Here is a 12,332-nt window from a genome sequence, read left to right on the forward strand (position 1 = left end):
CTAGCGCAGGCCACCCGCTGATCTCCTCACTTGCCCAGTCCTGGGTTCCCAGGCCAGAAGAGAGCGATCAGCCCTGGGAACGCAGGGGAGGTGCTGCCCTTGGAGAGATCCAACAGGGCACTGCAGTGGAACAGGGAGGGATGTGCTCTGGGCACAGGCGCTGGCAAGGACGGCTGATGCTGCCACACAAACCAGGGCTCAGGGCACCAGAAAAACTGTGTGGGGTATGGCAACACCTGAGGTGAGCAGCTGCTGGAACACAGGCTCACCTCTCTCCAACCACCTAAAACCTCTAATGGGAATTACCAGAAACTCCCACAGTTCCCTCCCTGCTAGCTAAAAGCCCAGCATGCATGTCATGCACAGAGGAGCCCTGTTTCAGAAAACAGCAGAGGACACCACTCCTAGTGACAAATAAAACCTTGCCTATGATGGTGCATACCAGTGTAGATGGCTTCTCTTACCCACTACCCCTAACAGCACTGATGCAACTCAGTCACCCCTTTCCCCACACCTGCGATAAAAGATGCAGAGAGCACCAGACACCAACTCCAGGTGACTCCCAGCACAGTCAACCTACCTGATGCGTGTGAAGGCATATAGCAAATATGCAGCTGTGTTTCCTCGGTCATCCAGCATCTTGTCAAAGGAGAATACGTAATCGTTTAGTCTGTTGTGGGAGAGATCTGCATATTTAATACATCCAAAAGCAACTGATGTCTGGGCAGCTTTCAGCTCTTCTGCCGTGAGGACCTGTTGCAATTTCAAAACAGGTAACAGTCATAAGGAAGAACACTATGTTGGCACCACAAACTGCAACACGTGGCCTTGGCCACTCAGCTGGGCTGAAGAGGAAAGCCCAGGCTGCTGAGGGGATTTTACCCAGGTGGTACTCAGTCAAAGGCTCACACCCACCCACTTTTCCACTTCAAGACACTGGATAACCCCATATCCACCCCTCACTTCTCCGGCAATCAAACAGCACTGCAGCCCTGCCCAGGTTAAGGCTGACTCCTTCTACTCCTGAAGGCCTGCAGGCCTTCTGTGCCCTATGATGCCATACAGGTTTGATGCTCATACTGTGCTCCTGCTTCTTAAAAACTGCATGTTCACATAACAAACACTTGGCCCTCCTACCCTTATAAAGCATTTTGGGCAGTCCAAACACTCACAAAACCCCTCTCTGGTGGAATAGTGCCCTGTCATCACGGCAAAGCACTTCTTTGCATCATCTGAATCCTCATATGAATCCTTGGGAGATTTTCAAGGTGGTTTTTTTTCCATGCTTCCTCAGTGTTCCTGTTTAAAAAGGGACCTTTCACGTTCACCCTATGCTGCACAGCACCAAGGAGCTGCACTTCCCAACTCCACCGCCTCACACAGTGCTTGGATAGAGTTCTTCCCAGGCCATCAGGATCCAAGACAGACAGAAAGCTCATTAAGCAAAGGGCTTCCAGCAAACTCAGCCACAGCCTCCAAGGGAAAAGGTGAAACCTGATGCCAAAGACCCCTGCAGATCCCCAACCATCTATCACCAGAAGTCACTGCTAGCCCAGCAGGCCAAGGCTGCAACTTACTTTATATATTCTGCCACCACCTCCTGCATCGTGTGTGTGGGGTCACTGCTGTTGCCATCACACCAGTGAGACCTGACGGTACCTGCAAGGCCAGCTGCCCTGCCAGGCCCAGCTCTCCACTCCCATCCTCAAAAAGCTCTGCAGTACCAGCCAGAGGCCAGGGTGCTGCCTCCAGCTCACATTTTGTCACTTCTGTGTACTCAGGGATGCTCTTCTTTCCCCATGACAGCACCTTGCCCAAACTGCTATCAATTAATCACACTGATTGCATACACAACCCACAGCATCTCCTGGGCGGTTTGGCAGTGCTCATATTCTCAGCTCACATCCAGAATGCAGAAACCACAAGTCTGTGAACAAATCTGGGAAGTTCTCAGGAAAGATAAGCAATTTGTCACAACTACCTTGTCCCGTTCCTTGTCTTTCAGCTTGTCCATTGCTCGTTTCAGCCCTTCTTCCAGCAGATCTATAAGACGCACTGTATCCCCTGAACGAGTTTTGAACTTCTTCCTGAAAACACACAGCCAAAATGACCACCTGTGTAAGAGGCAAAACACTCCCACAAAACATGGGAATCTCAGAGAACACCCATGGGGTGGCCAGGAGGGGTGACCAGGCTCACAGAACAATCAGAACTGCCCCAGTTTCAGACATTAAGCAGGACACAGCACCAGTGCCAGATACCTGCCTACCCCAGCAAGCCACCTTTACTTTTATAACAACAAAGCTACAGCACAACCACCCAGTCCACAATGGTACATGACTGTCAGAGCACACTGACTTAGCCACACCTTCAGAGACACAGCTCTGGAGGCACAAGGGCCTGGTTTGCACACCAGGACACAGAAGTGTTTGTTTCATCCACCATGAGGCAGGTAGACAATAATGGAAATCATGGCCTTTACCACTGCCATCTCCCAGTATTTACATCAGCTTCCACTGCACTTCCACCATTCCTGGTGCCCCTCCCCAAATGCCAGGCAGCAGAAGCCAGGCCCAAGAGGGAACCTGATGACAGCACCAGTGACTACGTGGATCAAGGACCATGACTCACAATGAAATGACAGAGTTACGAATAACAGCATGGATGCAGTGCTTTTTTTGGTGCGGGGGCATGCCACTTGTCAACAAACAAGAGCAAGTCTTCTGCATTCACTCAAACATCCTCTTCAGAGCACATACAGAGGAAAAACTACATCAAATACTTACTTGTCTTCTCCCAGCACCACTCCGAATGCGGCATGGGCCACTCTGGTTACTTTGGGATCATACCAGCCGATCATCTGTCCAGCTGCAAACACCGTTTGTAAATGCACCGACTGCAAGGAACAAATACCAACAACTGGTTCTCAACCCACTCCTCCAGGTACAGGTTTCTTCCCAGCTTTATCCCCTTCACAGTGCTGCTTTCGCAATGAGACTTAAAATGTCTCTAGCTCCAGAGAAAAATTCCGTTTCAGAAAGTTCAACTTCTCAGAGTTTTCCTGGCTTACAGAAGCAGGCACCAGCAAATTCCCATCGCTGCTCAGATACAGAGTTGACAACCTTGCATTTCCTCAGGTAAGGAGAGACCCAAGTATACGCAGTACAAATCTCATTCCAGATCTACTGAGCCTTAGGCTTCACCCACCTCCAGTGGTAACTGGGTCTCTCCCTAATCGATTGAGTTCTAGGGGGTCCTTCATGGAGACCACCAGCCACCAAACTAGATTCACCGTTACACTGATAAGGACAAGAGTTAATATACCACAGTAAAACCCCTGTAGCATTCTACCTATGTTACTGTTGCATCTGTCATTTAACACACTTTCTCATGATCTGGACCAGCAGTGACAGCAGAGGCTGGCATACTCACCTGGCCACTATCAACAACATATATAAGAATATCAGCCTTCTCTTCACACAACCTGTGTTTAAGAGCAGCTAAGTCAGATGTGTCATACGTGAAGCCTCCATCCGATTTCATGATCGTCAATGGGACAGGGAAACCTGGGACAAACACGATCTTCCGGCCATCATCAACTTGGACAAATCCTAGAAAAGCAATGGAAAACATTGTGTCATATTGAACGGGGAATTTTGTGGGCCAGCACAAGCAGAAACACTGGCCTTCCCGGATGGTACCAGAAAGAAAAGGCCATGCACTCGCATTATCAAATAATTAATGGCTCAAAATATGAAAAAAGCTAAATGACAACTCCCTCACCAACCAAGTCACATTCTGAACTGCACTTCCAGAGCTCACACTTTGCACAAGGAAGCGGATCTCTACTGATCTGGCCTTATCAGAAGAGACCTATTTGGATTTAAAAACTCCTGTCACTGGCATCCAGCTCCACCTTTACAGCCACAAAACCATCATCACAAAGTATGGCATTAAGAGCAACAAAAACTCTACAGAGAGGCAACAGGGACGTAGCACAAAGTCTTTCAGGGGTAAGGCCAGTCAGAACACTTCAGGTGGTGAGATCCAACAAATGCCAAATCCAGACAGGAAACTCATAAACCCAGAGACATTTTAACGCTCCATTTGGCTTCTTGCCAGTCTCAAAGTCAACATGATCCAAAAATGCCACTGTCTTCACAGAGATTTCTCAGACAAAGTTCCCATACAAGCACAACACTAAGACCGGGAAGTCTGTCATATATTGCTCCTTAAATAGTCAAGTAATCAACTAAATACTAAGGATACAATAAAATCCTCATGCTATTGCCTACAAATACCACAGGCACACTGCTTTTGGTGTCAGCAAGAAAGATTTAAGCTTTCTGGAATGAAACATACAAGAATCAATTCTGCTAATGCTTCTCTGGGAGAAAATGCCACAAAAAATCCACTCAGGACATGTGGCTGAGAAAAAGAGCAAGGGTGGGGAATGTGCAACTTCAAAAACTAAGCCTCGCTCAAGAGGAGCGAGGTTACCTGGCTCATCCTGACAGCTGCAGAATTTCTGACTCTGAGACCAAAAGCCTTACCTTTATCTTCAAATTCTTTCACGATGTCTTTCATCATCTCATGGTAGAACGATTCCCCTCTCTCTATGAGTGTGATGTCCAAGCAGTTGTAGATTTTCTGGAACTCTTGAGGAGGAAAACAGAACAAAATACACAGCGGGAATTAGTGGCACGTTTACCAATGGGCACAGCAAGTCCCTAAAGGCATTTTCCATCTCTTGCTGAAGCCATCAGACTAGGACTCAGGAGACAAAAGATTTAGCTGAAAGCCTCCACAGACAGGCCAGTACTTTGGATGTATCGGCTTTTTTCTTAAAGCTTCTCATAGCATTCTGGCAGTGATTTTCAAAAGAAAACTAGAGGATGGACTCAGACATAAAGGTGAGGAAAGCAACACTGTTCTACTGCTGAGACACATTTCTGAATGTGGCAAAGTCACCTTTCCGCGACACGTCACAGATCAGTTCCCACGCTTTAATGAAGTCTGGGTTTTTGCTCTGCAGCAGCACCACACATTGGTAGGCACGTTTCTTAAATTCCTCCTCTGTGTCAAACCTCCTCTTGGACTCCTGTGGTAAAACACTATACATGAAAAAGCACCTCTTTCTCCTGTGAAACAAGCTAATATTCGTAACAGATTCATCTCAAAAGACAGAGAGGCAGCATGCTATGCTGCAATTTGTAAAGCTCCTCAATCTGCTTTTCAGATGTTGACATAAATGCCACACTCATTTGCCACAAATACCTTGTAAAAAGCTTGGAGATCTCCAATGGGAGGAGAAACAGTTAAGTAATCCGGAAATTTGTCTTGGAGGTGAGCAATGAGCATTCCAAACTGGGTGCCCCAATCTCCTAAATGGTTTAACCTTGAAGCAATCAAAGAGCACAACAATAATTATTTCTCAAATATATGCTTTAAAATACACGCATTTAAAAAATGTATATTCTAAAAGAAGAAACACACATAATGTCAGAAATCAACACATAATATCAGAAATCAAAAACTGGCTAGCTCCCCCCAATTTCACTGCAATGAAGCTGCTGTCCATTTTGATCCCTAACCCTGCTACACCTGCTCAGCTTAGTATCTTACTACACATAAAGGATTGTTACGTGCTTATAAAAAAAGACCAATACAGACCAAAGCACAGAGATAGGTATTGCATAAATTTAGTCAAACAAGCCCACCCCACCCAAAAGTTCACTCTCACCTCAAAACATCATAACCTGCAAATTCGAACAGTCGGCACATACTTTCTCCGATGATGGTAGACCGCAGGTGGCCAACATGCATCTCCTTTGCAATGTTAGGGGATGAAAAGTCCACCACCACCTTCAACACGGTACCAAAGGAAAAAAATCAATAGAAGGCAGCATTCATTGCCACACTCCATGTGTGTAAGCTGGGTTTTGTTGGGGCGGGCGGCGAGCAGGGGGGAACAAGGCTCGCCTCCACTGACCTCAGGGGGTCACTCCCAGACTGACCTCGGCACAACACGCCGTCCCCGGGGAGCCCCGTCCCTCACCCACCAGGTACTCGCAGCCTACCCCGTGGCCCCCAGTCCCTAAGTAAGTCACATCCCATTTACTCTGCTCTAACAACCAGCTGATGTGGACATCTGCTCAACAAATCACTTTAGGGAGGGATTTTAAAGCTACCTGCAGTCCAGCATGTTCCATCTATATGGGAGCAGGATGCCTATGTGCTAAATGCTGTACCTTTTTCCTTTTGCCGATGGCTGGTGGTTGAACTCCATTTATCAATAAACTGCTCAGCTTCTTTGATACAAAATCCTTTCTCAAATGGACATTGATAAAACCTTTAAGAAGAGAAAACCAGCAATGAGTACTAGGGCTTGCAGTAGTGCCTCAAACCACTTTTTTTTTCCTTCACCCTTGGATTTCTGTTTCCTCGCATCAAGGTCAAGACCGTATGTAGTTAGCTTGACAAAACAAAATTTTTTTCAGCAACAGGACAACAAAGTTGTCACTAGAAGACAATTTCTGTTCCTAGATTACAAAAGTCTGTCTCACACCACTACAGCCTTTACTGTAGGAGATTCTGCAAGCTAGTCCACTGACATAACTCCTTTTTGCACATTGTCACTCACAGGTGAATTTATAAAAACATTTTTTATGAGAAAATAAATCATCTTGCCAGGGTTTGCAGAATGCAAAACTAAATCCTGCTTTGTCTCCTTTTTTAAAATATTCTAAAGCATAGTTACACCTGGGATGTCCCATGCTTGTGGAAAAACACTGCTTCACAGAGCTAATGAATGAGATTCTGCACAAGCACTTGAAGGGCTGTGCTATGTCATTTCTGTGTTTATGCTGCAGCCCTCAGAAATATGAGCCCTTGTATTTCTTCCTGGGTCACAGGGACAAAACAGATACAGCAATTAATAACCTCCTTGCTACTTCAGCATCTCAGTGCTGAGAGGACAAGGTCTCCTTACCATGCAAGCAACAGCAAGAAGGGCTTATCGATTTTTGCTGTGATTTCATGATTGTGGCCTGATACCCATCACCAATATTCAAAGGAGAAAAGCTGGTCCCTTAAGGGTCAGTGGAAAAACTGATAATTAAAGGGCTCAGGATTGCACTTGCCAATTCCAACAGAGGTGTAGATTTTCTGCTGCTGCACAAGTCTGAGGGCTACAAAGCTCACCAAGACAGAAGCAGCTAATTCACCCCATAACTGCAGTTTTAAATCACAAAACAGTTGAACTCAACTCAGCTTCCCTCATCACCATCCAGTATAAAATTGCCCTATTAGCTTTAAAACATACAAAGTGTGTAACATGAAACTATCTTACCAGGACCGGCAATTTCAACCTTCTCAATGCATTCATTGGCAGGAATATTTTTTGCTATTTTCTCAGCGATTTCTCTGGGGCTAACCTTCTGTTCCTTGGTTTTGAGCAGTATCTGAAATGCAAGAAGATCAAGTAAAATTCAATCCTCCAAAACATTCTACAGAGCGAAACAGAAAGCATAGATGCTACAGCACTGAAAGATCCTCATGATCCTTTAGCTTTGTAATGCAGAGACACACACAAAGAAAAATATCTCTAGCAAATTTTACAGATTAGATCAGCTCTTTCTATGCAGCAGAACTCTAATTAGACCCAAAACATTCACTCCCTTCTGCTAAGGGCAATTAAGGGGTAGTCCCTATGTCAGAAGAAAAATCTTCCAGGCCATTTTTCAAAAACCTGTTAAGTGGTTTGACAAATTTTTATTTCTCTAAGCTACTAAAAGACAAACCCTTTAAAAATCAACATAGCTGGTCCAGTCCTTCACACTGCTTCAAAATCCTGTTCATCAGCCTCATGGGTATCCTCAGCTCTGCCAGCATTCGTATTTGAAGTTTTGAACTGTGCCTCCAGTATATCCTGAGTGTGGTTTCAGAGCAAATCTGCCAATTTATGATTAAAAGCAACCAAAGCAAACGGCTTTCAGTCCTACCTTATGCTCAAACTTAATAAATAAATGAATAAATAAATAAATAATAACATCCAACAACCCAAGCGACCAAAGGTAATCCTAACACTGCCCAATTTTCATCAAAGGGCATCAGAAAAACTGTTTTCCTTTTCCCCCCAGATATAAATGGCCCACTGTGAGGAAGTAACACGATGCAAGTTCAGATACAATGACAAAATCAGAATATTCTGGTTGGAAGAGACCTTCAATGATCATCTAGTCCACAATTTTTCTGTCCATTCCCAAAGCATATTCTCACACAGCTTTTTGCAAATCTTAGAAAAACACCCTTTAGGAGGATTCTGTGAGCTAGCCCAACCACTTGCAAAACACTACATTCGCACTGTATAAAATTACCACAACTAGTTTTTTTTAAGTGCATGTTTTTCCAGTCTTACTGTGGCATATTTAAAAATAATCTATCACGTCCCTCTCACCAAGGCCACGAAAAGCATGTACCTCTTTGTCAATTCAGAATCTACACTCACTACTGCTTGTATTTGCCAGCTTGCAGTCTGCTGCAAAATGTGACTTCTGTCCTGTTCAACCTGTCATACAGTTGATCGTCCCGGAATCCTTCCAAGATGGTATAGGCTTTGAATGGGCAAGGAAAGAAAATGTCTTTAGCCTTTAATGCTACTCAAAGTGCAAACTACAGGAAAAATAAATGCAAAACCAGATTACGGGCATGTTACACCAGATTACAGGCATGTATCTGAATCATTCCAGGAACAGTCCCTGTACTCCTATTACTCTAAGGAGCAAGCAGAGCTCCTGGCTCAAACCCCAGGCATTAATATGCTAACGAGCTCCCAGGAAAACAATATGCATTTGTGAGGGCTCCTTCCACATGGGCGCATTGCAGAGAGAAGTTGCTGCCTGGCACGTAGGAGTGCTGCCTGCAAGTCAGGGCACCTCCTGCTCCTCTGGCAGTCCCGGTGACTGGTGTTCCAGCTCCCTGGGGGGGCAAGGCTCTACAGGGAGCACCACAGTCAAGTCCTTAAAACTTAGGCTGACAGAAAGTATATAACCTGCTGCTCTCGGAGGGAAATAACTACACTGCATCTCCTGGCTCTGCTGTGCTGATACGCTCTGAGTATGCTGCATGTGGGAGTATTGCCAAGCTCAGGCCCAGTTTATACAGCGTGTCTTTCCAGGGAACACACTCTATAGCCAAGTCCAGTACTAGGAACCCTTATTTACCAGTACAGCTGACAATCTGGAACTTGAAACCCTGGTTTGAAGGGGACTGTTCAGACACTGAGTTATGCCAACAACGTCAACACTGAGAAGCCAGGACTGCTTGAGAATCCCAACTGCGACTTAATTGGGGTAAAGCAGCGGTCAGAAAAATGGCAAAGCTCTGAAAGCCCATGTCAGTGCAGTCACCCAGGGTGCTCCCCTGCCTGGAGCCCAGTCACAATATGTTAACGAGACCAAGGGAAGATGACACGCATTTGTGAGGGCTGTTTCCGCCCTGGCACTTCAGACCAAGAGCCTGCTGGCTAGCACGTATCGATGCTGCCTGGGAGTCAAACTCACTGTGGCAGGACAACAGACACAGCAGCTGCAGATGACAACCTGGGAGAGGAGAATTCCATGCGCGTCGGTGCAAGTTCAATGTCAAGATTTCCAGTCTAATAGATTAATAAAGGTGAATTGACAACAGAACACTTAAAAACCCAATGTTGCTTCTGTTGAGATTGCAAAATAAAAGATCTATAGTTACAAAGAGTCTATCTCTTCACTCAAAGGCATGAATGCATTGAAAGTCCAGGCACTTTAGCACCTAAGCACTACCTTCTTTCTCCCCCACCTCCTGGTTTTACTTCAGCACAGTCCCAGCCCACTGAGCAACTCCTAAATTGTCTCTTATTCTGTTTGGGTCCTCTTTGGCCAAATATCTTCCAGAAAGGAGCAATGCTGTAGTTCTCAAAGTAACTGTTAATACTAGCCAGGTTAAAATAACCCCACTCCTTCCTCTCCACACACCTAACAGGTGTTCTGTAAAGTGGAGCCATTCCTACAGCTGCCTGAAAACCTCCAAGATCAGAACATAAAAAACCACCCATGCCTCCTGGCTTTTGCTCAGTAAAAAGAAAATACCAACCACAGATGTGGGGATGCCCACACCACCTCCCCTCAGCAAATGCTTGGAGAACAACCGCCAATAAGATAGGATACACGAGCACAAAAACTGTGTGGAATAGTGCACTCAAATCCACCTGAAAAAGCATTTGTCACAAAAACTTTTGAAACGAGGGAGTCAACTAGAGAAGTATGAAGGACGGTGCCTGAGTAGTCTACTCTTGGTTGGACGCTGTGAGAAGGTGCTTCATGCACACCACAGCCTCTGTGCAGACCCGACAATGACCCACACCATCAGGTGCCGGAGCTTGCGGAGGGCAGCTCAGGATGCAGCACGCAGGGACCTGTGCCCCACTCGGGCGCACAGGGGAGCACCTGGGCCCCTGCTCACTGCTATGTGTATGTGTGCAATGAGGGGAACCTGCACTCCCAGAGACAGGGTGTGTTTGTAACCCACCTGCCCTGTCAGAACGGGGGTTGCACACATAACTGCAAATGTGTGTGGGGACATCATACTTCCCTGGCGTTACAGAAGAGCACTTAGAGATCTGTAGGTGTTCATCAACACTTCGTAGCTGTCTGGAATTGTGATTTATTGTTTTGCTGGTATTAGTTCCAAACATATAGCTCACTAATTGGTAGTTAATTGCACATCATTAGCAAATCAATGCAGTACTTAAATTCTGATTTGATTTAGATCCCATGAACAGAGGGGTTTTTCTGTGTGACACACATGTAACTCTCTCATATCAGTCATCTAAATGGAGGTTTAAAGGTCTACTCTGTGAAGGCCAATGCTTCCCCTAAAATGCCATTACTCACTGAATTCTCAGCCCAAAGGCCTGCAACAAGCCTGAAACAGGTCTAATATTCCAACTCTCACTGTGCTGTCTATCACTTACCTTCCAAAAGGCAACATCCCCATTTTTTCCTCTCTTTGTAAGATCGTTCAGATTTACCTGCGTTATGCCCATGGCGCTGTTACACTGGTAATCCCCAAATTTGGGCTGCTGACTTGGCGTCACTACTAATGGAGGGTTTTCTAAATCTGGGTAGGCAGCCTGAATAGCAGCTCCAAAGATCTCTTGAAGACAGCTGTTGATATTAATCATGCTTTTTGCTGTTTTACTTCTTTCCTCTTGAAGGCTCTGAAAAAACAAAATCCAGAAGGCTAAATTCACAGCATCTGAGGAGCCTTTACATCCCACCTTTTTCCTTGGCTGCCTGGCAAAGCACGGCTGACAGATTTGGCTGACACCTCCAGGCAGAGGAGCAACATAGATAACATTAAAATCACGTGATTCACGAGCTGCTTCTCCCTTTAAACCTCCCAGCACAAACGCTTCTCCTGAATGCAGGGCTGCAATACTTCTCACACCTTTGTCAGTGAACCTGGTAGAGACCTCAGCCGGCTGCCCGTTCTGTGACTAGTCAAGACTTGACTGTGTGGGCTTACTGACCTACTGCTATTTTTCATACAGTAGGCTTCTGTTTAAGGAACCAAGAAATATCTGATGTGGCACCAACAATTAAGGCGTCAGATGCAAAGTGAGCATGCTGTCACACATTACTAGCCGTTACAAACTGACGTAATTTATTTAGCGATAATTCTTTATTCCCCTACCTTTCGAAGGAAATTTAACCGATACTTAAGCTTTGCGTTTTCGTCTCGCAACCCCTCCAAACTCGGGGAGACTCCCAAGCATCCAAAGTTCTTCAGACGCTCAATTTCTGCAGTTAACAACTTGATCTCGTTTTCCTGAAAAGCAGATTAAATTGTCACACGGTAATTCTTGGAGTGGGAGGACAGAAGGTGAGAAGCTCCAAGATCTCAGATACAGTTCTAGTTTTGCCTCATGACGGTAACACCAATGACATATAAGTCAGTCGAATAGTTCCAAACATTTAATGTTTAAAGGTGGTTTCTATTTGTGCCAAACCCAGGGATTCTGAAACAGTCTTAAAAAAAAAATCAGTGAGATAATAACCTCACTAATATCAAGACAGAAATGCAAGAAAGACAACAGGTCATGCTAATAAAACATATTTCCAAAATAAGGACTTTCTCCAGCCTTTTAAAGCTAATAAAGATGTCAAAAGTTTAGACTCAAAATTCCCTAAAGCCTCCTTCAGCCAATTTCACCATCTCACAGGTCACAGTGTCTCTTCCAGAGGATGAAACTCACACAACCCCAGCAAGCTCAAATGCCAGCTGGAGCCAGG

At 45.3% G+C, this 12,332-nt stretch overlaps 1 protein-coding gene across 5 annotated transcripts in view; it reads right to left on the reverse strand.

Annotated features, from left to right (window-relative positions):
* Nucleotides 1-12,332, reverse strand: part of RARS1 (arginyl-tRNA synthetase 1) — a 17,073-nt gene that overhangs the window by 1,360 nt on the left and 3,381 nt on the right. For all 5 annotated transcript variants that reach the window (XM_035897049.1, XM_035897051.1, XM_035897052.1 and 2 more), the window contains 12 exons: nucleotides 11,734-11,868; nucleotides 11,069-11,257; nucleotides 7,352-7,463; nucleotides 6,252-6,352; nucleotides 5,744-5,865; nucleotides 5,278-5,398; nucleotides 4,972-5,101; nucleotides 4,554-4,658; nucleotides 3,433-3,611; nucleotides 2,787-2,896; nucleotides 1,982-2,087; nucleotides 581-753 (listed from right to left, as the gene is read on the reverse strand). In XM_035897049.1, the coding sequence (XP_035752942.1) occupies nucleotides 581-753; nucleotides 1,982-2,087; nucleotides 2,787-2,896; nucleotides 3,433-3,611; nucleotides 4,554-4,658; nucleotides 4,972-5,101; nucleotides 5,278-5,398; nucleotides 5,744-5,865; nucleotides 6,252-6,352; nucleotides 7,352-7,463; nucleotides 11,069-11,257; nucleotides 11,734-11,868 (1,583 nt within the window). The remainder of the gene's footprint in view (nucleotides 1-580; nucleotides 754-1,981; nucleotides 2,088-2,786; nucleotides 2,897-3,432; nucleotides 3,612-4,553; nucleotides 4,659-4,971; nucleotides 5,102-5,277; nucleotides 5,399-5,743; nucleotides 5,866-6,251; nucleotides 6,353-7,351; nucleotides 7,464-11,068; nucleotides 11,258-11,733; nucleotides 11,869-12,332) is intronic.

The sequence above is a fragment of the Egretta garzetta genome, unplaced genomic scaffold, assembly GCF_000687185.1.
Source record: "Egretta garzetta isolate BGI_Z169 unplaced genomic scaffold, ASM68718v1 scaffold97, whole genome shotgun sequence".
NCBI classification, from domain to species: domain Eukaryota; kingdom Metazoa; phylum Chordata; class Aves; order Pelecaniformes; family Ardeidae; genus Egretta; species Egretta garzetta.